General features: G+C 46.7%; 2 protein-coding genes and 1 long non-coding RNA gene across 7 annotated transcripts in view; 1 reads left to right on the top strand and 2 right to left on the bottom strand.

Annotated features, from left to right (window-relative positions):
* The window catches only part of ADCY3 (adenylate cyclase 3), an 80,690-nt gene that overhangs the window by 33,361 nt on the left and 20,342 nt on the right, over positions 1–26,987 (bottom strand). For 2 of the 3 annotated variants that reach the window (XM_037005554.2, XM_037005555.2), the window contains exons 3-4: positions 15,799–15,948; positions 11,761–11,835 (exon numbers count right to left, since the gene is read on the bottom strand). In XM_037005554.2, coding sequence (XP_036861449.1) covers positions 11,761–11,835; positions 15,799–15,948 — 225 coding nt within the window. The remainder of the gene's footprint in view (positions 1–11,760; positions 11,836–15,798; positions 15,949–26,987) is intronic. The other variant, XM_037005556.2, reaches the window with a different exon arrangement.
* LOC140844322 (uncharacterized) lies at positions 13,055–20,893 on the top strand. Of its 3 annotated transcripts, XR_012122477.1 has the most exons (5): positions 13,055–15,319; positions 15,823–15,977; positions 17,912–18,947; positions 20,032–20,146; positions 20,240–20,893. It is a non-coding gene; the product is annotated as an uncharacterized lncRNA (long non-coding RNA). The 3 variants fall into 3 exon arrangements; XR_012122478.1 differs by lacking the exon at positions 20,032–20,146 and having other exon boundaries at positions 20,240–20,891; XR_012122476.1 differs by lacking the exons at positions 20,032–20,146; positions 20,240–20,893 and having other exon boundaries at positions 13,063–15,319; positions 17,912–19,989.
* Positions 15,816–26,987, bottom strand: part of DNAJC27 (DnaJ heat shock protein family (Hsp40) member C27) — a 94,861-nt gene continuing 83,689 nt past the window's right edge. The window contains exon 8 of the mRNA XM_073215755.1: positions 15,816–15,948. The gene's annotated coding sequence lies outside the window, so the exon portion shown is untranslated. The remainder of the gene's footprint in view (positions 15,949–26,987) is intronic.

Genomic DNA, 26,987 nt, shown 5'->3' with positions numbered 1-26,987 from the left:
CCTCCCAGGCGACACAGCAAAAGAGAACAGAATCAGAGGATCTAGAGTGGGGCTTTGACACCAGCTTACCCCTCGGCCTCACTATCTACCTGAGGAGATGGATGAGGCCCAGAGAGAGGAGACTGTCCTGCTGGGGACCATATGGCCACCATGTCGGGCCTTCCCCTCTGCACACACTGCTTCCTCCCAAGGCAGTTTAGGAAACAAGATAAACACACACTGACAAAATAGAAAGTGAGACACAGACCCTAAGAACTAAATTCTGAAAGGAGGCCCTCTCTGCAAAGGATACATTGAGAATGTTTTTTAATTTTAAAAAAGGCATTTAACACTGAGTACACCAGGGGCCTGGCGTAGCACTGGCCTCAAATGGATTGGCTCTTTAAAGAGGAGCCATGTCCGAAACAGCTTCTGCTTTGTCTCCTACTAGGACCCTCTGTTGCCCTCTTCCAGTGTCTTCACATCTCTCACCCCATTTTTCTCAGAAGAGAGATTTTCACAGAAGGAAAGTAACACGGGACTCAGTGACCACTGCTCCTAGACTGCCCTCAGCTCCAAAGACCCAGTGGCTGACTTGTGCCTGAGATGTAATGTCAAACCAGAGCCCACACCACGCAAAGCCAGCCTCATGCCTGGGGAGGGAGCAACCGCTGTCCAAATAGGAACCACGGAGAAAGGGGCACCAGCCCCAGCCAGCTCCCATCCTACCATGCGGCCCTCGTGCTCCACTGTTCCCAGGGTCTGGAACTAGCAACAGTAGCCAATGGCACTAGAAGGCCTCCCGGTCTTTAGACTCATGTCAGCGTTCTTACATCAAGTGATTCCCAAGTAACTCCACGACAGTGGTATTATCTTTAATCTCAATTTTTTGGAAGACTAGAAGTGCAAAAAACACACAGTGAGAAGGTGGGAAAGCCAGGTGTCACTGTCCTCCAGAAAATGCTGGCGGAAGCATCACATGCAAATCCCAGGTCCTAGCTCAGCATCTTCCCTGAAGGGCTTCCCTCTGGCGTTGGTTACCAGGAGAGGACACAGGACAGTCGGTATGTGCAAGCGCCTGGGTCTTCTGTCCTTATGGGCAAGGACAAGAAACTGTCACTCTAGGCTGTCCTAAGGCTCAACAGGTACCTTTCTGTCTACTTTTCAAAATCAAGCTTGGGCACTGTTATGCCTAATGGCTATATATGAGAATAAAGGTTTACTTTTATAATCAGGGTAACATGGTTAGAACACTCATTTTTCAAAACACAGAAGGAAAAAAAGAGACTTGAAAGGAATAGTCCTCTGTCACTGTTTTTTCTCAGATATTGTACAACATACGATGAAAAACAAAAGAAACTCTTCCAAACCTCAGTTTCCCTGGCTATGACTTAAGCCAAATGAGTAAACAGCAGGAAACAGCTCACAGGATGTTACCACTGCGCTGGGGCCTGTTCCACACAGCTGCAGTTTTCAAATAGGCATCTTTGGGGGTAGCTCCTGGGGTTCCAAATGCAAAGAAGTATTTTCTAGATAAACAAGGAAAATTTAAGTGCCTAAGTGCACTCTCACTCATGACTGGTAAATTGTTAGAACCTGTATATAAGGCAATTTGGTAATATTTATCAATATTAGAAATGTACATGCCTGATTCCTGAAAAAGTTACACACAGAACTACCATATGACTCAGAAGTTCTACTGCAGGGTATATACCCCAAAGAATTGAAAACAGGGACTGGAACTGATATTTGTACACCCATGTTCACAGCAGCATCATTCACAATAGCCAAAAGGTGGAAAGTACCGAAATGTCCATCAACAAATGAACAGATAAACAAAATGTGATCTATTCACACAACAGAGTATTATTCAACCTTAAAGAAGAATGAAGCTCTGACACATGCTACAACATGGATCGATCTGAAGACATTATGCTGAGTGAAATAAGGCAGTCACAAAAGGATAAACAGTATATGATTCCAATAATATGAGGTACCTAGAATAGGCAAATTTATTAAAGTAGAAAATAGAATGGAGATTGCTAGGGGATAGGAGGAGGGGAAAATAGGGGGCTAGTGTTTAATGGGTACAGAGTTTCAGTTTGGGATGATGAAAACATTCTGAAGATGGATAGTGGTGATGGGTGCACAACACTGTGAATGCACTTAATGGCACTGAACTGTAACTTAAAGTGATTTAAAATAGTAAATTTTATGTTATGTATATTTTACCATAGTATGTATGCATATATACATATGTATATAATTTAAAAGATTCACATGCCCTTTGATTCAGCAATTTCTTTTCTAGATTTTTAGTCTTCAGATATACTTGTACATGGATGACATGGTGTCCCTATAAAGATATTTATCACAGCAATGTTTACAGGAACAAAAGCTTGGAAATAACCTAAATGTCTACCTATAGGAGCCCAGTTAAATAAACTATGTCACTTTTCTATAATGGAATACAATACAGTCATTAAACAGGATGAGGCAATGCAATTTGGACTAAGATAATAGGTGAAATGGAGTGCATGAGAGTGAACAGACTACTATTTGTGTGTGTTTAAAAAGTCTATGTACACAGATTTGGAATAGAATCCTTCTGAAAGGATACAAAAGAAAGAAGATATTGGTTGTCTGAGGGACAGGGAGATGGAATGGATGTCTATGCAGGGGTAAATATACTTTCCATGGTATATCCTGTTTCACACCTTTAGAATTTTATACCATGTATACTTTCAGCTACTCAAAAATAAACTTAAATTTTAAAATAATGTCCAACTTTTGCTTCTTGCTATTATACAGGCACTTGTATCAGACCAACCCTTAATCTAAGGACAACTATAAAAACAATAAAATACAAAGGAAAAGCTATATGAAGACAATGGAAAACAACCAAGGCAGCTAGGATTTGAGAGGACAAGATCTCCTAGGGAAGGGAAACACACTTAAGTGAGCCCAACACACTTAACTGACCACTTTTTCCCTTGAGATGCTGAACAGCAATGGCTAGAGTTTTCAAGGAGAAACAAGGATGCCAATGCAGATTAGAGGGGCGAGATCCTAGGGAGAAAAAAACACAGAAAAGAGCCTGACTTTCTCTACCCTAACCCCTTGAGGCATTTGCAGATCCCTAAGTTGCATGGGGCAAGAGACCAAGAAGCTTCAAGAAGAGGACTAGCCTTTGACTAAAGACCCCTTGAAGGGCTATTTCCTAAGAGTAGGTGTAAAACAAAAACAGACTAGCTCACAGACCTAAATCTTCTCAATCCCACAGTATATCAATGTGAGTTACCCCATTCTACCTATCTGTTGCAAGAAAAGTAGATCCTCTTTGGAGAGGCACGTATCATTCAGAGCTGCAACTGTATTCCACATAGACTATTCAGCACTTAATTTTTTTAAAAGGCCAAGTTGTCACAAGATAGGCCCAAAAAATCAATAGAGAAAAAGCAGACCCATCAATATCCCAGACATTATGGTTGTCAAAGACTTTAAAATAAATGTGTAATATGCTCCAAAAAAATAGATAACAAAATGGAGAACAAAACCAGACAACTGGAATCTATTTTTAAAAATCAAATGGAAATGCTAGAACTGAAAAAAAAAACTATAATACTGAAATTAAGGATTCAGTGGATGAACTCAACCACTGATTTGACAAAGCTGTCAGTGAATTAGCAGGTCACCAAACAGTGCTGAGGTTTGGGGTACTGGCAGAGCTGTGGCTCAAATTCCCAGAGTTTGGAACAAGAATTAAAGATGGCGGCGTGAGAGGAGAGACAGAGGCTTCCTCCTAAAACTGGATACAATTAGAAAATTTAATTGGCGCAACTAATCCTGAGAGAGCAACAGGAAAGAGGACGCGTCAGACTGCACACACCTGGAGAAAAGAGCAGACCTCAGCAAACGGGGTGATGTACCAGAGCTGTGGCTCCACGGAACCCGATCCCCTCCCCTACCCCAGCTCACTGGCGGGAGGAAGAGAAACAGAGCAGGGAGGCAGTGGAAGGCTTGGGACTGCTGAATACCTAGCTCCGGAGATCTGCGCTCGGAGCACAAACCTACATTTTATGGTGCTTTCATGAGACTTGCATGACTACCGGGTTGGAAAGTTAATACAGGCAGAGTTCCTGGGGAGACTGGGATTCTGGCTGCTTGTGGAAAGCAGGGATCCATATCTGGCTGCTCTGGGACAAAAACTTATACCTGTGTGCCCGGCCCACTGGCTCAGGCAGTGGAGACAGGCACAGGAGCCAGGAGGCAGGGAACAGCTCTTTCCTACCCCCAGTACCACTCCCCCGTGACCCCTGACATTGCTTCAGGGGCTCAGCAGCACCAGAATAGAGTTTCTGGACACTAGAGGGCGCCATATACAAACATGAACCACCAAAGGAACCTTGTCCAGAGTAAAATTGTTAATACAACTCCCGAGAAAGATTTAAATGATATGGACCTCGTGACTCTTCCTGAAAGGGAGTTCAAAATAAAAATAATCAACATCCTAATGGAGTTAAGGAAAGACATCCAATAACTCAGGAATGAATTCAGGTCAGAGATCCAATTGCTGAAGAGCACCATGGAGGGTATTAAAAGCAGGTTGGATACAGTGGAGGAGACAATAAATGAAATAGAAACTAGAGAAGTGGAATACAAAGAAGCTGAGGCACAGAGAGAGAAAAGGATCTCTAAAAATGAAAGAATAGGAGGCGGAGCCAGGATGGCGGCGTGAGTAGAGCAGTGGAAATCTCCTCCCAAAAACACATAGAGCTATGAAAATATAACAAAGAAAACTCTTCCTAAAATAGAGACCAGAGGACACAGGACACCATCCAGACCACATCCACACCTGCAAGAACCCAGCGCCTCGCGAAAGGGGTAAGATACAAGCCCTGGCCCGGCGGGACCCGAGCGCCCCTCCCCCCAGCTCCCGGCAGGTGGAAAGAAACCGGAGCAGTTTTTTTTTTTTGGCGAGTGCTTTTTGGAAGCCTTAAAGGGACAGGGACCCCGTTGCTAGGGAGGCAGGGTGGCGGGACCGGTGAGTGGGTGCCTGGGACAGGTGCCTGAGGACTAAGATTATCGCGCATTTTTCCCTACGGGACCTGTGGGCGGGTGCCTGAGACCGGCGCCTGAGGACGGAGGAAATTGCGCATTTTTCCCCCTTTTTTTCTCTTTTCGGCGAGTGCTTTTTGGAAGCCTTAAAGGGACAGGGACCCCAGTGCTAGGGAGGCAGAGCAGCAGGACCGGTGAGGGGGTGCCTGGGACCGGCGCCTGAAGACAAAGAATATCGCGCGTTTTTCCCTGCGGGACTGGTGGGCAGGTGCTTTTTGGAAGCCTTGAAGGGACAGGGACCCCAGTGCTAGGGAAACAGGGCAGTAGGACCAGTGAGCAGGTGCCTGGGACCGGCACCTGAGGAAAAAAAAAAAAATCGTGTTTTTTCCTTTTTTTTTTTTTTTTCTGTTCCCTCTCTCATTGTTGCTGTTGTTGTTTTGGTTTGGAGAGTGCTTTTTGGAAGTCTTAAAGGGGCAGGACAGGACACTTAGACCAGAGGCAGGGAATCTGGGGATCTCTGGGCACTCTAACCCCCTGGGCAACAGGGAGCACAGAGGCCCCTTACGGAGATAAATAGCCTCCCGGCCGCTCCCCCTCCAACAGGGCTCCACCACTTTGGAGGAACAGCCCCAGCCAGGCCATGCCCACAGCAACAGCGGAGATAAACTCCATAGCAAACGGGCAGGAAGCAGAAGCCGTGTCTGTGCACAGCTGACAAGTATAAGCCACTAGAGGTCGCTATTCTCCCAGGAGAGGAAGGCCACAAACCAACAAGAAGGGAAGCTCTTCCAGCGGTCACTCGTACCAGCTCTGCAAACTATCTCTATCACCATGAAAAGGCAAAACTACAGGCAGACAAAGATCACAGAGACAACACCTGAGAAGGAGACAGACCTAACCAGCCCTCCTGAAAAAGAATTCAAAATAAAAATCACGAACATGCTGACAGAGATGCAGAGAAAAATGCAAGAGCAATGGGATGAGATGCAGAGAAAAATGCAAGAGCAGTGGGATGAAGTCTGGAGGGAGATCACAGATGTCAGGAAGGAGATCACAGAAGTGAAACAATCCCTGGAAGGATTTATAAACAGAATGGATAAGATGCAAGAGGCCATTGAAGGAATAGAAGCCAGAGAACAGGAACGTATAGAAGCTGACATAGAGAGAGATAAAAGGATCTCCAGGAATGAAACAACACTAAGAGAATTATGTGACCAAGCCAAAAGGAATAATATTCGTATTATAGGGGTACCAGAAGAAGAAGAAAGAGAAAAAGGGATAGAAAGTCTCTTTGAAGAAATAATTGCTGAAAACTTCCCCAAACTGGGGGAGGAAATAATCGAACAGAACATGGAATTATACAGAACCCCCAACAGAAAGGATCCAAGGAGGACAACACCAAGACACATAGTAATTAAAATGGCAAGGATCAAGGACAAGGAAAGAGTTTTAAAGGCAGCTAGAGAGAAAAAGGTCACCTATAAAGGAAAACCCATCAGGCTAACATCAGACTTCTCGACAGAAACCCTACAGGCCAGAAGAGAATGGCATGATATACTTAATGCAATGAAACAGAAGGGCCTTGAACCAAGGATACTGTATCCAGCACGACTACCATTTAAATATGATGGCAGGATTAAACAATTCCCAGACAAGCAAAAGCTGAGGGATTTTGCTTCCCACAAACCAACTCTACAGGGCATCCTACAGGGACTGCTCTACATGGGAGCACTCCTAAAAAGAGCACAGAACAAAACACACAACATATGAAGAAGGGAGGAGGAATAAGAAGTGAGAGAAGAAAAGAATCTCCAGACAGTGTATATAACAGCTCAATAAGCAAGCTAAGTTAGGCAGTAAGACACTAAAGAAGCTAACCTTGAACCTTTGGTAACCACGAATCTAAAGCCTGCAATGGCAATAAGTACATATCTCTCAATAGTCACCCTAAATGTAAATGGACTTAATGCACCAATCAAAAGACACAGAGTAACAGAATGGATAAAAAAGCAAGACCCATCTATATGCTGCTTACAAGAAAGTCACCTTAAACCCAAAGACAAGCATAGACTAAAAGTCAAGGGATGGAAAAACATATTTCAGGCAAACAACAGTGAGAAGGAAGCAGGGGTTGCAGTACTAATATCAGACAAAATAGACTTCAAAACAAAGAAAGTAACAAGAGATAAAGAAGGATACTACATAATGATAAAGGGCTCAGTCCAACAAGAGGATATAACCATTCTAAATATATATGCACCCAATACAGGAGCACCAGCATATGTGAAGCAAATACTAACAGAACTAAAGAGGGAAATAGACTGCAATGCATTCATTGTAGGAGACTTCAACACACCACTCACCCCAAAGGATAGATCCACCAGGGAGAAAATAAGTAAGGACACACAGGCACTGAACAACACACTAGAACAGATGGACCTAATAGACATCTATAGAACTCTACATGCAAAAGCAACAGGATATACATTCTTCTCAAGTGCACATGGAACATTCTCCAGAATAGACCACATACTAGCTCACAAAAAGAGCCTCAGTAATTTCCAAAATACTGAAATTCTATCAACCAATTTTTCAGACCACAAAGGTATAAAAGTAGAAATAAATTCTACAAAGAAAACAAAAAGGCTCACAAACACATGGAGGCTTAACAACATGCTACTAAATAATCAATGGATAAATGAACAAATCAAAATAGATATCAAGGAATATATAGAAACAAATGACAAGAACAACACTAAGCCCCAACTTTTGTGGGACGCAGCAAAAGCTGTCTTAAGAGGAAAGTATATAGCAATCCAGGCACACTTGAAGAAGGAAGAACAATCCCAAATGAATAGTCTAACATCACAATTATCGAAACTGGAAAAAGAAGAACAAATGAGGGCTAAAGTCAGCAGAAGGAGGGACATAATAAAGATCAGAGAAGAAATAAACAAAATTGAGAAGAATAAAACAATAGCAAAAATCAACGAAACCAAGAGCTGGTTCTTTGAGAAAATAAACAAAATCGATAAGCCTCTAGCCCAACTTATTAAGAGAAAAAGAGAATCAACACAAATCAACATAATCAGAAATGAGAATGGAAAAATCACGACAGACACCACAGAAATACAAAGAATTATTAAAGACTACTATGAAAACCTATATGCCAACAAGCTGGAAAACCTAGAAGAAATGGACAACTTCCTAGAAAAATACAACCTCCCAAGACTGACCAAGGAAGAAACACAAAAGTTAAACAAACCAATGACAAGCAAAGAAATTGAAACGGTAATCAAAAAACTACCCACGAACAAAACCCTGGGGCCGGACGGATTTACCTCGGAATTTTATCAGACACACAGAGAAGACATAATACCCATTCTCCTTAAAGTGTTCCAAAAAATAGAAGAAGAGGGAATACTCCCAAAATCACTCTATGAAGCCAACATCACCCTAATACCAAAACCAGGCAAAGACCCCACCAAAAAATAAAATTACAGACCAATATCCCTGATGAATGTAGATGCAAAAATACTCAATAAAATATTAGCAAACAGAATTCAACAGTATATCAAAAGGATCATACACCATGACCAAGTGGGGTTCATCCCAGGGATGCAAGGATGGTACAACATTCGAAAATCCATCAACATCATCCACCACATCAACAAAAAGAAAGACAAAAACCACATAATCATCTTCATAGATGCTGAAAAAGCATTTGACAGAGTTCAACATCCTTTCATGATAAAAACTCTCAGCAAAATGGGTATAGAGGGCAAGTACCTCAACATAATAAAGGCCATATATGATAAACCCACAGCCAATCTCATACTTAACAGTGAGAAGCTGAAAGCTTTTCCTCTGAGATTGGGAACAAGATAGGGATGCCCACTCTCCCCACTGTTATTTAACATAGTACTGGAGGTCCCAGCCATGGCAATTAAACAAAACAAAGAAATACAAGGAATGCAGATTGGCAAAGAAGAAGTTAAAATGTCACTATTTGCAGATGACATGATATTGTACATAAAAAACCCTAAATACTCCACTCCAAAACTACTAGAACTGATATCAGAATACAGCAAAGTTGCAGGATACAAAATTAACACACAGAAATCTGTGGCTTTCCTATACACTAACAATGAGCCAATAGAAAGAGAAATCAGGAAAACAATTCCATTCACAACTGCATCAAAAAGAATAAAATACCTAGGAATAAACCTAACCAAGGAAGTGAAAAACCTATACCCTGAAAACTGTAAGACACTCTTAAGAGAAATTAAAGAGGACACTAACAAATGGAAACTCATCCCATGCTCTTGGCTAGGAAGAATTAATATTGTCAAAATGGCCATCCTGCCCAAAGCAATATACAGATTTGATGCAATCCCTATCAAATTACCAACAACATTCTTCAACGAACTGGAACAAATAGTTCAAAAATTCATATGTAAACACCAAAGACCCCAAATAGCCAAAGCAATCCTAAGAAAGAAGAATATAGTGGCGGGGATCTCACTCCCCAACTTCAAGCTCTACTACAAAGCCATAGTAATCAAAACAATTTGGTACTGGCACAAGAACAGAGCCACAGACCAGTGGAACAGATTAGAGACTCCAGACATTAATTCAAACATATGTGGTCAATTAATATACGATAAAGGAGCCATGGACATACAATGGGGAAATGACAGTCTCTTCAACAGATGGTGCTGGCAGAACTAGACAGCTACATGTAAGAGAATGAAACTGGATCACTGTCTAACCCCATACACAAAAGTAAATTCAAAAATGGATCAAAGACCTGAATGTAAGTCATGAAACCATAAAACTCTTAGAAAAAAACATAGGTAAAAATCTCTTGGACATAAACATGAGCTACTTCTTCATGAACATATCTCCCGGGCAAGGGAAACAAAAGCAAAAATGAACAAGTGGGACTATATCAAGCTGAAAAGCTTCTGTACAGCAAAGGACACCATCAATAGAACAAAAAGGTACCCTACAGTATGGGAGAATATTTTCATAAATGACAGATCCAATAAAGGGTTGACATCCAAAATATATAAAGAGCTCATGCTCCTCAACAAACAAAAAGCAAATAATCCAATTAAAAAATGGGCAGAGGAGCTGAACAGACAGTTCTCCAAAGAAGAAATTCAGATGGCCAACAGACACATGAAAAGATGCTCCACATCACTAGTTATCAGAGAAATGTAAATTAAAACCACAATGAGATATCACCTCACACCAATAAGGATGGCCACCATCCAAAAGACAAACAACAACAAATGTTGGTGAGATTGTGGAGAAAGGGGAACCCTCCTACGCTGCTGGTGGGAATGTAAATTAGTTCAACCATTGTGGAAAGCAATATGGAGGTTCCTCAAAATGCTCAAAATAGACTTACCATTTGACCCAGGAATTCCACTTCTAGGAATTTACCCTAAGGATGCAGCATTCCAGTTTGAAAAAGACAGATACACCCCTATGTTTATCGCAGCACTATTTACAATAGCCAAGAAATGGAAGGAATCTAAGTGTCCATCAGTAGATGAATGGATAAAGAAGATGTGGTACATATACACAATGGAATATTATTCAGCCATAAGAAGAAAACAAATCCTACCATTTGCAACAAAATGGATGGAGCTAGAGGGTATTATGCTCAGTGAAATAAGCCAAGTGGAGAAAAACAAATACCAAATGATTTCACTCATCTGTGGAGTATAAGAACAAAAGAAAAACTGAAGGAACAAAACAGCAGCAGAATCACAGAACTCAAGAATGGACTAACAGTTACCAAAGGGAAAGAGACTGGGGAGAATGGAAGGGTAGGGAGGGATAAGGGCAGGGAAGAAGAAAGGGGGTATTATGATTAGCATGTATAATGTGGGGGTGGGGGATAGAGGAGGGCTTTGCAACACAGAGAAGACAAGTAGTGATTCTACAACATCTTACTATGCTGATGGACAGTGACTGTAATGGGGTTTGCGGGGGGAACTTGGGGTAGGGGAGAGCCTAGTAAACATTAAAAAAAATAAAAAAGAAATAAAGTAAATTTTTACCGTAAAAAAAAAAAAAATTCCCAGAGTTCAAGGTGCTGGGACTCACCGTCCAGGCTAGGGTGCTTTTGGAAACATGTGGGGAACACATGCTTGTGCCAACCAAAACCTGGCACTGTTGGCACTGCAGAGTGAACACAACACAGAAGCAATATGCCATCTGCTCTGCCCTGGCTGCCTTGGCCTCACCAGCACTGGTTGTATCGAAAGGTCATTGTATTGAGCAAGTTCCCAAACTTCCTTTGGTGGATGAAAATAAAGTTGAAGGCTAAAAGAAGACCAAGGAGGCTGTTTTGCTTCTTAAGAAACTTAAGGCTTGGAATGATATCAAAAAGATTTATGCTTCTCAGCAAATGAGTGCTGGCAAGGGCAAAATGAGAAAGCGTTGCCATATCCAGTGCAGGGGTCCCTGCATCATCTATTATGAGGATGATGGGATCATCAAGGCCTTCAGAAACATCCCTGGAATTACTCTGCTTAATGTATGTGAAGTGAGCATTCTGAAACTTGCTCGTGGTGGACATGTGGGACATTTCTGCATTTGGACTGAGAGTGCTTTCTACAAGCTAGAAGATCTGTATACCCTTGGCATAAAGTTGCCTCTCTCAAGAGTAACTATAGCCTTCCCATGCACAAGATGCTCAGTACAGACCTTAGCAGAATCTTGAAAAGCCCAGAGATCCAAAGAATCCTCCATGCTCCATGCAAGAAGATTCACTGCAGCATCCTGAAGAAGAATCCACAGAAAAGTCTGAGAATCATGCTCAAGCTAAACCCATATGTGAAGACCATATGCTGGAACACTATTCTTGGCCAGGCCAAGGATCACAAACTCCAGATGGATAAGGCGGCAGAAGCACTGGAAGCCAAATCAGACGACAAGGGGTTCCGTGGTAGTGAAGAAAGGACAGAAGGCAGTAAGACGCTGAAGAAGGTTTTGGTCGGAAAAAAGGCTGCAGCAACCATGAAACCAACTGAGAAGAAGCCTACTAAGAAGAAACCCACCACAGAAGAGAAGGTGCTGCGCAAACTTAAATATGTTCATTCCATAAAGGTCAAATCGTTCCGGACAGCTAATTTTGAATAAAGACTGGTTCAAAGAGGCAAAAAAAAAAAAAAAAAAAGGAATGGAGAACTAAGAGGGTCAGATGTAGGTAAATGTAAGGAATAGTCACTGTGTAAGACTACAAGAATAATGTCTTAGGGGCCTAGAATAGATGCTGAATTAAAACACATTACAGTAGCCAGAAAGTCTGGGGGAGGGGGAGGTAAGTGTTGTGAGGTCCTCGTACTGTGATCAAAGAGGTAAAAGTACTAATTTGGGATAGACACAAATATATCATAATTGACATGTATTGACACTATATCATTTTTTAAAGATATATTGACACATTTTGTAGAATACACATTATCCTACAGTGCATCAAGACCGATGAAGTGCTAGGTCAAAAATCAAGTTCCAACAAATTTCAAAGGATTGAATTCACAGCATGTTCTCTGACCAGAGGAGAATTCAGCTAAAAATCCATAATAAAAAAGATAACTTAAAAAAAAATTCCCAAGATATTTGAAAATTAACATATTCCCACATAGCCTATGGATCAAAGACATCTCAAAGGAAATTATAAAATATTTTGAACTAAATGACCATGGAAATATAATGCATCAAAACCTATGGAATAAAATAAAACAATGTAAAGAGGAGGTCTAGCATGAAGGGCATATTTTAGGGAAAAAAAATGCTAAGTTACCTAAGTTCTGTCTCAAAAAGGTGAAGAACACCAAATTAACCCCAAAGAAAAGAGAAGAAAACAAAAAAACTTAAAGGCATAAATTAATGGATAGAAATGAACAAAGAAAGCAACAAAAAGTGGTTCTTTGAAAAGGTTAAAACATTCACAAGCCTTAGCAAGACAGATTAAGAATAAATAAAAAATAGGCACAAATCACAGTATCTGTAATGAAAAAGGGACATCACTATAAATCCCACAAATAAGAGAGAGAAATGTGATGAACAGTATGTCAAAAATTTGACACATTTATATGGAAATGGATGAATTCCTGGGGGAAAAAAAACCCCAGAAACTTCCCAAAACGTACACAAAAAGAAATGTAAAACCTTGTATCTGTGAAGGAAATTGAATTCTCCCTCAATTCAGACCCATTGGACTTCCCTAGTGAATTCTTCTGCACATTTAAGGAAAAACCCAAATCTTTCTTGAATTCTCCCAGAGCATTTAAAATAGGAAATACTTCTCAAATTGTTTCATAAGTCTGTCATAACCCTAATACCCAAACCTGTCAAGGATATGGAAAGAAACTAAAATGGCAAGTAGATCTCTCTCATGAACAGAATCCATAAAGTCCTAAGGAAAATATGACCAAATTGAAACTCACAACAGGGAGGGTGGGGATGGGATTCCACGGTAACAGTGCTTTTCTCATTCCTAATGGGATTCATACAAATTATCCCATTTTACCAAAAGGTTTTATTCTCCTGTATACCTTATATATATATAGGGAAACTGAGGCCCAAAGAGGTGAAGGGACTAGTCTAAAGTCACACTCAAGCTACAGCTGGACTAGACAAATTCATTCCACTTGATGGACATTTACCAGCACGGGCTGGAGATGTACCTTTGCGGCTCTCTACCCCCCTGCGCCTCTCTTCTGTCTCCCTGGACCTCTCACTCCTGAGGCCAGTGTCTGCTCTGCTGCTGCAGCCCCAGGCAGGCAACAAAGAGGAGCAGCAGTGCGGCCTGGACTGCTGCCAGCACCCCTGGTGTTCGGGAGTCTTGAAGCACAGAGGAGTGGCCCTGTCTGCCAGGCCCCAGGCTCCCTGTGCTCACACTGCTCAGAGGAAGCATATGGCCTCAGGGCCTGTGCACTGCAGCCTGACCATCACCACTCCCAAGCTCTACAGGCTACAAAGTACTTCTGCCTGTGTTTCTCATTTGACCTTCAGGGAACCCTGCAAGACAAGCATCAGTACTCCCACCTTGGAGTATCAATACCTCCACTTTGCAGATGAGGAAAGCAAGGCGCTAAGCAGGGATAACTTGTCCAAATAATCCATGCAGAGAATAACTGATCCAGGGTGACACACAGGGCCTTCCTCACCACATCAGGAGGCCCCTATGAAGTGCTGTTCAATGTGATTGAAGATGTCCAGGATTATGCACTGAGACAGACAAGACTGACCCAGACAGGTATGCTGAAAACTGCGCAAATACTAAGTAAAAGAGAACTCCCTGGCCTAGCTGAGTGGTGACACATGCATTTTTTAAAAATTAATGTAGAGAGCTGAAAGGGATAGCTCCATAGCATGAGAGATCAGATGCAAACAAGAAACAGTATGAAAAACAAAAATTGAAGGTCTTGTTATGGGACTCTGTAAAGACAGTACAATGAATTCTTTAAATGTATTTGAGCAGCACTAGCTGCTCAGAAACCACAGGACACAGGGCTGAAGAAGGGTCCAATGCTACAAACTTCCTTTTCACAAAGGAAATGAGTCTGAAGCCCAGCTCAGAAGCTTCTAGATTTCATTGGTAAACAGAAAAAACATCTCCAGGACAGAGGAGGCTAGGGCCCATCAGCAGACGATCCCGTGAGTGCCTCCAAAGAGCACTGTCTGGAGAACATGAGGCCACCAATGGGGCCCCCCAGGGCTCAGGGTTCCAGGGTGGCCCCAAAGCAACAGCACCTGAGTGGCAGGGTTTATGAAACAGCAATTTCAGTGAATCCAGATCAAACAGCACAGAATGACATGGTCCCCAGAGCACAGAATCATGTGTTTTCATCCTATTGCGTCTGTTGGTGGAAGGGAAATGAACGTGTGGATTACAGGAAGTTGGTGGACGTAATTTCTGGAGACCTTATGAAAGCATCTGAGATGAATCCAGACCAAAAACTATTTCAGAGACTGAGTCACATGAGAACTGGGAGGTTCTGTGGTGGATCAGGCTGGAGGAAAGCCAGTCAACAAGAGCGGGAACAGCAGGCACTTCTCTGGATGGAAAAATGTAAACAGTGGGGTCCTGGGGGATTGGGTTGGTTGTACTTCTGCATAAATAGCTGAGAAGAGGGAGGAGGAGGTGGAGAGATTGCCCTAAGGGTGAAAGAAACTGTCCCTGCCAGATGGGTGCAGGGCTTGGATTTCACCCAGAGGGCCCCAGGCGGTGCTGCAGGGAGGACAGCGCTGGCGCACAGTAGGTGCCCTTGAACCAGAAAGAGTGGAAGGGGGAGGCAGAGGGGAACAACATGAAGTGGTGCCTGTGGGGAAAAGTCTTCCAAACAAACACACAGAACATTCTTGCCTGACAGGGGGTCTCTGGTGGCTGCTTGGGTCAATGTATTTCTTTAAAAAGAAAAGTTTTAAATTATAGGAAAAATTAAAAAATAGGAAGAGGGGCAGAGGGGAGGTTTAGGTCAAGCACAAGGAGATGTAGGAGGGGGTTTCCAGCCAGAGAAGCTCTAGGCCAGGAGAGTCCCTCCAATGGCACGGGGCCCATGGGTCCACGTCAGGCAGCAGCCCCTGAACCTGGCAGAGGAGCTCCAAGCCCACGGAGCCCGGGGGCCGCCACACCGCACTGGGCTCCCTCCCTCCCAACAGGCCCCAACTCCCTCGCCATGGTCCAAACTGGGCTCCGGGTGCCCCCAAAGAGCCTCCTGAGGCCTGCAGCCTCACCTGCTGTTGGCTCTGCTCCTCCAGGTTCATCTTCACCTCCAGCGACTGCCGGGCTTCCAGGAAGGCCTTGCGGTGCTTGCGGTCCGCCATGTAGTAGGACATGATGCCCACAGTGATGGCGCAGAGGTACAGGAAGACATTGGCCAGGATCTGCACCCCGGGGAGAGAGAAGGACAATGGTGAGGGCACGTCTTCAGGAGGGGGATGGGGAGTGGGGTGGGCAGGGACCAAAACCAAGCCCCAAGTTGCGTGGTGTCCAGGGAGGGCCTCCGGTGGGCCTCCAACTTCGATAGGTATTCAGGGTCCTGGAGCAGGCTCTGCCCGCCCGCTGCCGCTGGGTGAGGCCCAGGCTGAGGGGCTGCCATCCCCCCTCCCCTTCACACTGCAGCTAACCGGGCCAATCTCAACCACCCGAGAGGGCTGAACCATCCCCCTGCTCCTATTCATTCACTCAATCAGCTGTTTGTTCACTACCACTTACTGAGCACTTACTAGGTGCTCTTAGATGCTGTGCTCAGCCAGGAGCGTAGAATCCTAAAAGCTGCAGGTCGCCTGGAAGTCACAGGAGAGACAAAGCAGTCCTGGCTGACTCAGTAGTCACAAGGCTACCTCACACGTGTGCCCCATGTTTGTGGGCTTCTAGGATTCACATGTATCCTCTCAGGCAACCCCATCTGCCTCTGGGGGAGGGGAAGCCAGTACCAGTGTCCAGACCCCACAAGGAAGCTACGGGAAGTGGGGCTGTGGCCCCTGACATCCACCCTGCAAGCTCAGCACACTGGCACAGTGACCTTCTTGGGCACTGAGAGACTGTTTCTCCATCTCAGGCACCCTGCAGGCTCCCCTAGGTGACTATGGTCCTTAGCCCACTCCCATGGGCTGCTGGGACTGCAGACTTGATTGCCACCTACCAGAGGTAACCTTGGATATGGCCGTGAACATCCAAACCGCACCTGGTTTCCTGGCACTGGCTGCGGTGGGCCCCATCTGGGGCTGAACCAGGTTCTAGTTCCTCCCACCTCTCGAGAGCCACTGGCTGCTGGGAGCCTTCTCCAGCTGGAACTGTTTCTAGATCCGGCCCTTACCACTCTGGTCAAGTCACCAGATTTCACAAGCTCCTTTAGGGTCTGGTTCAGGAGCTAATGATCCCGTGTGTTTCTGGCAGGTATACCCCTTGTATTCCTGATCACCTACACCTTCCTGGGGCAAGTGGGTGATTTCCAAGTTCTGTGGGACATCTCCTGCCCCTTCTGCTGGAGCACAGTAGGCCTTTCCCATCTGAGTGGTTAGTTGCAACACGGCCTCAGGCCTAATAATCCAAAGATTAATCCAGAGCTGCCAATTTTAGATCAGTGAGTCAAAGCAAATCACACACATCACTTTGTGTCCCAGGGTCAGTCTGGCCTGAGGTCCAGGAATCTCCAGCAGACCAGGGGCCACCCTTCTTTGGGGACCATGGAAATCTGCCCAGCTCCTGGTACAGGAAACTGGCTGATGGGTCAGGCCGCACCTGATGCCACCTCACCAAGCAGCAGCACTTTGCTGAAACCCCAGCAGGGCCCAGATACAGCAGCCACCAGGGCTGAAGGTCTCCGGGCTTACAGGGCTCTGGGTCCTAGAGGGCATGGGACCAGCCAGCCATAGAGAAGCCACCATCTGGACCCTATATCCAGCAGGGTCAGTGACTCTGAACCAGAGGCTCCAGACAAGGCAGGATGCCCTGGGGCCACAGGCATGTCTCTGGCCCTGGCCACACCCGCCTGCACTGTCACCCTGGGCTGGGGACAGAGCTCCAGGCTCCCCCACAACAAGCCCTGCCTGACAACCTCACCAGGTGGACAGGGCAGACTCTGCAACACGTACAGTGCTGAGCCTGTATCAGGAGGTGCTGTCATCATTACCCATCAGGGCATCCACCTAAGGGAACCAGCCCCACTCTACAGACTGTCTGCCGGAAATGTTTCAAACCAGTCACCACTAAACATTATAATCCAAAGAGCATAACAGGATTCAGGTGTGGTCCATGCCTGGAGACCATCTATACAGGGCAGTATTTCTTTCCTTGAACTGTGTGTGTTTTAAAATAAAATCCACTTTTGTACTTCACTTGCAGGTACATACAGTAGAGAAATAAATCCAGGAGGAGCCCTGAATTTGGCACCATCCCTGTCTAGCTGGTTCGGTCAAATGACCTCTCTGAATCCAGTTTTATCATCTGGGGTGATTCACCTGAGGGGTGAGCTGAATCATCTCAAAGGTCCGTGCAGTCCGGACACTGTCTGGTCCTCATCAGACCTCATTTCTGAGGGCAAAACTTAGGGCTGGAGAATACCTGGTCCAGCGAGGCTGGGGAGAAGGCGCGGTGAGTCAGTTCCTGGGTTGACCAGAGAGCCACACTGCCTCCTGTCCTCTGAGCACCCGAGTCACAGAAACCATCTCCTTCCCAACCTGCACTCCTGGCTCCTGTCTACAGGGAGGTGGATGCAAATGGCGTGTCTGGACTACATGCTGGAGAGTCGTAGGGGACCTGCTGCTCCAGGCAATTCTCTCCCCCTCTTCCAGTGAGTCCACTGTTTCCAGACAATTCTCTCAGGAGCCCCAGGCTTCCCCCAGTTTCTTAAACTGGCCTCAATGGAAGAAAGAGCCCTCAGGGTGCCATTGCTTTGTTCTGTCCTGACCCCTCTCTTCCACAGGCCACAGCCCAAGGCCTGGAAGTTGCTGGCACTCCCCTGGTGCAGGTTTATAACCCCACCTTTCCCCAGAAAGGCTACTAGACGTTTTACAAATGAAAATTCAAATTATCATGAAGATACCAGCCCTAAAGCACTTATGTGTAAGCTGCTCACATTTTAAGCCTGAAACAAAGCCGTACATCTATAGATTTCCTCAACTTCCATATAATGGTGGCCAGGAACTCTAAGTTCTTCAAATGCAGAAATTTCCTGTTTAATATTTATAAATGTAAACTTTTCTTAGCAAAATGGATGTGCTCCTCAAAATACGTTTGAAACAAATGAGCTCTGCTCCTTCGGCAGTGAGCCGGGCACAGTGCCAGCACCCAGGGGTGACGGCGACTCTGACGCACCCTGGCCCCCGGGGACCACCACCGGCAGGGGAAGGCCCAGGTCCGGGGGAGGACAGGCCACGGGGTAAGTGGGGTGGCTGTTGTTTCTCCAAGACACGTCTGTGAGAGTCTGGTGTGGTAGAATTAGCGCTGTGAGCCTGTTGCCGGGGACTCCCACCCCGGGCTGTGGATCTTGGGGTGATTCCCCAGCCCCTGTGAGGTGGAGAAGCCCTGCTCTGGGGGACCCTCAAGGTCACCTCTTCTTGTTTCATGGCCCCTTTTCCCTCGTGAAAATAGACTGGACAGCAGTCTAATTTCAAAGAATTGTTTGTTTTCCAACACATTATTTTTAAAATAATGAATAAAATGAGTGAATCTCCCAAGTGGGTAAACATTCAGACTTCAGTGTCATCTAACCCACGACAGCTGGATAAAGCATTTGTAATACCCCAGCTCAGAAATGCAACCGTGAGAAAATTCCTTTACAAAATCCTTCCTCTTGGTATGTGATGAATCACAGTAGGCTGCTCATTTTCTAACAGCCCACAGGAACACAGGGCTGCTCTAAGCAGACCTTTTAAACAGAAGTCACCGCACTGGAGGCAGGCCGGTGGCTCTCCTGCCCAGGCTGACCTCTCCCTAGAGGCTCGTTTCAGCTTGCAGATTCTAGAACACTCCAGAACTGGGGAGGGGAAATGGAGGGAGAGAGAGCTGCTCTGGGGTGTCAATGTCCATGCCAGCCACCCTCAGAGACCTCATGATTCTCTGCTGCAGGGGAAGGCTGCGCTGGAGCCTCTGTGCATTAAAATTGACTTAGATGCCTTGGGAAAAAAAATCTCCAAGGAGCTGTAGGATAGGAAGGAGCAGGGGAGAAGACACCTCCGCCAGCAACCAGCCTCCCCAACGCAAGAGGGCCCATCTGGAGCCTGGGGCAGCTGCTACACAGTGCCCATGGGGTCCCCACCTCTAGAGCCATGCTCACTGCACACTGACAGTGGCCCCTCCTTAACAGCCAGGTCCCTACTGAAATGTCTGCTCCTCACAGAGGCCTTCCTTGACCACTGCCACTCACCCTCTGTTACATTTTCCTGCTTAAGACCAGCACAGAATTATCTGCACGTATCACTCTCTGATCTTTACCTTCCTTATTTGTCTGTTTACATGACTAGAAAGGAAGCCCTTTGGGGACCAGCACAGAGGCTGTGTGGCCTGAAGCAAGTCACTTAACCTCTCTGAGATTTGGCTTCCTCATCCTCACCATAGCCTCACCATACTGCTGCTCCAGTAAGAGTAAAAGAAGAATTATAGGCAATACCACCTGGCACAGGGCTTGGCACAAAATATGTTCTTAATGGCTTTTTCTTTCTTTTCTTCCAGAGAAGAGAAGGCAAATTAGCACCTGATACTTTAATGATGTTTTACAGGAGCCTTCACATTATCTTATTTGTCACAACAAGCAGTCTTTATTCTCGTTTTGCAGAAGGGCCTTGAAGCCCGGAGAAATTAGGATACTAGCCCATGGTGTCCTAGCAGCACTGAGACTGAAACCCAGAACTTTCTTCCTCTTTTTTCCCTCCTACAAGCACAGAGCTTAACTTTTAAGACATTAAAAAAAAATCTGTCCCAGCTCAGGGCACTGAACATTGGAAGCCAGGCTGACCGGCCACACGTGGCCTTGGGGCAGGTCCACTGCTTCTTTTCTGCTCAGCTAGGAAGCACACCAAACAAGGATGAGTCCAGGGTTCCCTTTGCGACATTACTGCCTCCTTTGCTGAGTTGCGATGAGGGGCAGCAGAGGCTGGGTGAAGGCCAAGGCGAGGACCTGGAGCACCTGCGCAGGTGGGGAGGTCTGCAGACACCGGTGGGACCCCTTCTCGCTGCCCTGGAACAAGCTCCAGCGTCTGTGTGCCAAGAGATGTCTGCAAGCTCCAATAAATACCGTCCCACTCAACACAATGCAAGGTTGCAATCTTGTGTTGCAAGGCTGCCCACCAGGCTCCCCACACTGGGGCCCCCTCTGATCCTCTAACAAGATGAGCAATTTCAGGGCTCTCTGGCTCAAATCAGAACCGCCTGCCCCTCCTCCATGAAGGGCCACACACAGTGGGGATCCCCTAACTTAAGCCAGGCCAAACAGGCAGCACACCTGGCCTTAGACACCCTCTGGGAAATGTTACTGTAACAATTTCAAGACCCAGTCCAACATGGCTCCCTGAGTCCCCAGAGTCATTCATTCATTTCTTCATTTATTCATTCAGTCAAAGATTTAGTGAGAGCCCACCCTGTGCCACATAGACAATTAAGGCAGAAAACATCCCTGCTGCCATGGAGCTGATGTTCTGGTGACAGGAGACAAATAATTCAACCATGAGAGCCTCCAAGCTCAGCAGGGAGTAAAAATGATGAAGTGACCAGGTAGCTGCTGTAGGTCAGGGGGTGAGGGTGACTGTAGGCCCCAGACCTTCTCGCCCCTGTAGAAGTATCACACAGCACACGCTTGCCTTAGGCTCAGGGAGAGAGGCGTTCTTCCCTCCTGCTGACTCTGACCATGTGATCTGCTCTGGCCAAATGGGTATCAGTGCGGGAGACACGAGCAAACTTTTGCAATACACTTGCTTTCCTCGTGCGCTTCTGCTGTGGCCCTGAGAACAGTATGCAGCAGGAAGCTCACTGGTGCAGCAGAATGAGACCCACGGGGCCAAACCCAGCGGAGCCCAGCCTGGATCAGCCACACTCCAGCCAACCTGTAGACGTGCAAGGGAGAAATGTGTGGTTCTGAGCCCTGAGTTTGGGGTTGTTAGGCAAGTGTTGGGGTTGTCAGGGGAAAACAGCTGACTACCACAGGTGCTTAGGACAGGTCTCCCTGAAGCAGTGTCATTTAAACCGAGATACAAATGACAAAAAAGACTGAGCTGTGAGAAAGCCCGGAAGAGAGAGCATTCTGGCTGGAGAATATACTGATGCAGAGGCTCCAGGACACAAACCTCTTTCCCATGAGGCACATCCTTCCCCCATGTACCCTGGATGCATCTGTGTGTGTCTCCCCCACTAGGATGCAATCAACACCTGAGGTCAGGGGGTGCCGCTGACTCACACAGGCAGTCCCAGGGCCTGGCATAGCTATTGGCACATGGCAAAAGTTAGCTGGCATGAATGGCTACGATAGTAGACAGAAGCCCAGAGAACTCTCTCCTGAGGTGCTCCCCTTGGTAAGAGAGTCAAAATCAAGCTAGAGAAAGGCTAGAGCAGTGGTTCTCAATGGGGGGTGACCTGGCCCCCTTGCGGGCCACTGGGCAATGTGTCTGGGGTACATTTTTGAGTGTCGCGATTAAAGGAGGAGGGTGCTCCTGGCACCTACTGGGTGGAGGTCGGGGTGCTGCTGAGCATCCTGCCGCACACAGGGTAGGCCCGCAGTGAAGAATTAACCAAAATCTCAACAGATTTGAGGGCAAGAAACCCTGGCCTCGAGCAAAAAGGCTGCCCTCCTTTCTGATTCCTGAATATTCATGTGTAGCTGTACTAAGCTTTTTTATTGAACAATGAGCTCTGAGGACAAAGATGTGAACAGCAGATTTTTATACCCACCATAGGGCTTGTGGGCTAAGAGGAGAATGCCACTGATACCTGTGAACATTCGTAAGGGCACAGAAGCACCCAGGATGGACAGAAGGCCCAAGCCAGGGCAGAGACGACCGAGACCAGAGGCGGCCTTCTGCTCTGTGTCCCCACAGGAGGAGATTGAGATGCAGGACTGAACACCTCACATGTGTGTTTTATACCGACCAAGGGATTATTCACTTGAAGTCTGTGGACTACATTAGGGGAAGTCAGTGAACCCCTATATTAGAGGCAAATTGTGTTTTGCCTTTTTCTGGGGAGCAAGTCCAACGCTTTCACCAGATTCTCAAAAGGGTCGGGTGGCCCAGGTGACAAGAACCACTACACTCAGCAAAAGCCCCCCTCCCTGTAGGGCTTCACGGCAGTGAAAGAGACCCCCTGGTCACAGCGCTCTGCCTTCCCTTGCTGATGCGACCCTGTTGGTCACCTTGGTCTTTTTTTCCAGGATAAATCATTCAAATTCCACTTAAGGGACTCTATTTTAGAATGTTTAATCATGTTTGGCTTCGGATCCCTTTTTAAAAATTCAACCCTACTGAGTTCTTGGTGAACGGCAAGCCCATGCTGGGTCCAGGAGAGTAAAAAAATGCTTGCAAGGAGCCAACTCTAGCTGATCAAGAAGCTACCAGAAACGGAGGAAGCACTGGCTGGCCTCTTATGGAAAGGAGGGGGTCGGCAAGGCCCCCATGGGGAGTAAAATTTGGGCCAGACACTCAGTTGTGAGTTTTCACACATACTGATAACATGGAGCTTTTACATACATTTAATATATGGATTCTGGATGGTGAAGAAAATTCAAACCAGTTTCTAACTGATAACCAGTGTTAAATGAAGAAAAGGCAAATAATAATAATAATAATAATGAACTATATGCTATGGGAGTAACCCGAATTAAACAGGGCTGCACCTGCTAGCTCAGGCCTTCCCTCTTCGAAGCAATCCTAGCTGCCTTTAGTGCATAGATCCCGGCTTTCTGGAATTGTCTGAATGAACTTGAGAACAAACGCACCAGCCTCGAGGAAGAGGAACATATAATCCGCAGATAGATTTTAGAATTCCAGAAATATTATCACACAAACTGAACATGTGAAAATGTGACAGATCACTGATTCCACAAATACCCCAAGGCTCTTGCTTTGCATACATGCCCCCACAGGTGAGCACACTCCTGGGATTCCAGGACTCCCTGCTTCTCAATCCAAAATGACTCAGATCTTGGGATTAAAACTCTTTGCACTCGCAGCTGCAGAAACCAGAGTCACTCCTCTCCTGAATCTCAGCTTTCTCCTTGGAGATCTGTTCCCCTTTCAGGGCTTCTTCAGGATTACTCAGCAGTCCCTCTCCCCAGGGGCCGCTCAGCCCACCCAGGGACGCCCTGGGTGTTTGCTGCGGTCAATGGTTCTGACTCGCCCTGCAGTGCTCACCCCCTAAACAATCCCTCTGGTCCCGTGCTTCTGAGCCAGGTGTGCTGACACCCCAAGAACAGGTTAAGAATGAGATTTCTGTGACCCACGCTTCCTGCCGGGACCCAGAAATCTGCATTCCACACTCCCCCGGGGTGATTCTCTTCTATGGATCACTGTTCTGGGAGGTATAATAAATATTAAAACAAAGCCAAGACCCTCCCACCTTCCTGGTTCTTGAAACCAAACTCTAAACATACAGAATTGCTTTATCGCCTTACGTCACCTCCCTGCCCTGTGCCTGCTGCCTCGTTCTCCTTGGTCCGTTTGTTCTCCTGCCTTCCCAATATTCTGATTCTTGGTTCACCCTCACCCTGAGTTACTGCACCTCCTTATCGTCCTGTTCCTGTGGGACCAGTGCCTCTTCTGTATATTCCCAGCTATGTCCTCTGAGATGTTTCCTATCTGTTAATGCTGTTTCATGTGTCCGGAGTTTTAATTCAGGCTTTCAATTCAGATTTTAAATCATTTTTGAAGTCTCCTCCTCATTGTCCCAGCCCTTTTTCCTACCATCCCTCTTCCCTGCCTCCCAGCTCCTGGCAAAGCCGGCAGATATTCACAACCAGAGGCTGGTTGGAGGGACCTTGCCAGGCCACGGACCCACCCTCTCCATGAGCTCTTGGTCACATGAACACAAAGACTTCCGGATTCCAAAATTCTAATTCAAAGGCCTGGCACCATTACCTCTCCTAAATTTCCATTCTTCAGCCTCAACTGTCTTGGATTAGCACCACCTGGGTGTACTCCCATCATTCAGGGGTTCCCAACCCTGGCTGCACCCTAGAATCACCTGGGGGCTGTGCCCAGGCAGCACCCTAAAACAGTGAAACCAGGGGCCCAGACATGCCACTGTTAGAATTCCCGGGTGACTCTAAGGTGCAGCCGGGAGTAGGAACCATCACAGAAAGTCAGGGGGATGCCCAAGCCTGTCACGGCCTCTCCAACAGGCCCCGCTGAAGGCCCGCTTCTGCCAGCTTGCCTGATTGTGCGTTCCAGACAGCTAGAACACAGCACCCAACCCATGTGGGTCCTCAGCAACCCTTGGCTGAATGCGCCTCCTGCCCGCCTCGCTGGCGCCCCGTCCCGCACCTCCCGGGGGCTGCCCACTCCATATGGTCTCTCTGGGTCTTCTCCTCACCACCCCTCCCACTACCTCCTAGCCCAAACCCTCACCTCCCACAGGCTGGGCACAGACTGCTCCCTGGCCCCTCTCCCATCCTGCCAGTCCATCCTCAGGACCACATTAATCTTCCAAAATTGTATTTTTGCTAGTGCTGCCCTCTGCTCAAAACACCTCAACAGCTGCCAATTGTCCAAAAGTCAAGTTCAAAATCCTTCTACTGGCACTCAAGGTCCTACATGCTTTGGCCCCATGAACTTTACTAAACCTCTCCTACAATTCCCTGATGTGACCCACCTGTTTTAGCCAAGCTGACCTCCCCAGTGTGTCACCCAACAGGGATTTCTGACCTCAGCACACACTGCAGCCCGCACTTCAGGAAGCCTCACTTCTTACCTTGCTGGGGCATGTGGCTTTTGCATTTCATTCCATAAAAACCCACCTCTGCTATTACTCTTTTTAAAATATTTTCAAGTGTTTGCCTTTGAAGGAAACAGATGTGTCTGCCCATTGTAGTATATGCTCCAGCAGGGCAAGGACAAAACCTGTTCCAGTCACCACTGCATCCCCAGCACTCAACAAACCCCTGGTACCAGGATGCTCAACGACCACTGGGTGAAGGAATGAATGAGGAGTAAGGGGAGAATGCAGGGAGAAGGGAGAGCAGGTGGGGGGAGGATGGAAATGCCAACTCCATGACTACCCTGAGGCTTCAAGAACACCAAGGGAACAGCCCTGCATCCCCCAATGTGAGAAGCACCCCACCTGAAATGCACCCCTGACTGTACCCCCTTCCCAGGCCAAGCCACCTTTCCCTTTCCCTTAAAATTTAGCTAGACCCAGCCTCCTCTGCACTTTCCTTGATGGCCTCATCCCTGAGCGATCATCCCACGTTTCTTGAAGAGGAAATATGTGCAAGATAATTAAGAGAAAAAAAGGTTTATATATGCAGGCACAATCTGATCTCATTTTCGTAGAAATGAGATAGATAAGGCAGAAGCAGAAACCCCAAAATGTCAACAGTGGTTATCTTGTGGGGGAGGGTGATTCAGCACAATTTGTTTTCTTCTTTTTGCCGTATAACCTTCCTGTGAATCTCTGTGAAGAGAGAAGAGACCATGGGCGCTATTTGGAAGGTCCTATTATTTGCTTACCTGGCACACTCGGACTGCCAGCAGACCCAGGGACCCCTCCAGACAGACTCCTCTTCACAGGTGCTTCCTCCTTGCACCTGGAAGGCCCTCAATAAACACCCGTGGCAGAAGCCCCACCCTGGGGCCCCTGCGTCTAGGCCAGGAGACCGCTGAGAACCTCCTCCCCGAGCACCTGCTTCCATGGAACACGCCTCACCTCCACCAGGTCTCTCAAAGGGCCAGCTGAGAGGATACACCCTCCTGCGGTCTTCAAACAAGACGTGGACACAGGGTCCGACTGCCTCACCCTCTGCCCTCCTGCTCCGGTTTGTGAAATGCAGGAATTCGGAACCACAGGGTCACAGAGAGAAGAAGGCTTCCTGCCATGCTCATCATTTGTCATCATCATCAGCGCCGACATTTGCAAGGATGCACTCTCTTTACACACTGGAGCTGGTGCGGGCATCCACAGACCATCCCCTCACTCTGAGGAGCCTTCCACAGGGGAAGAGATGAGGATGAGTCCAGCCGGCAAGGGGACTGCAGTCAATCCCGAGTGGGTCCATGCCAGCCGATGCACGCCAGCCCCCGGGCTGTTGGCACGGCAGGAAGCCTTCTTCTCTCTGTGACCCTGTGGTTCCGAATTCCTGCATTTCACAAACCAGAGCAGGAGGGCAGAGGGTGAGGCAGTCGGATCCTATCGTTCACCTGACAGACCCTTCCAAACACCACCACCCAGCTCGCTTGTTGCTCTAACGCCTCCTTTGCCACTACCCAGTTTTCTTCCTCGG

This window comes from Manis javanica, chromosome 1, assembly GCF_040802235.1.
Source record: "Manis javanica isolate MJ-LG chromosome 1, MJ_LKY, whole genome shotgun sequence".
Lineage (NCBI taxonomy): Eukaryota > Metazoa > Chordata > Mammalia > Pholidota > Manidae > Manis > Manis javanica.
The sequence above is the reverse complement of the archived record's forward strand: the minus strand, read 5'-3'. Positions and strand labels throughout refer to the sequence as shown.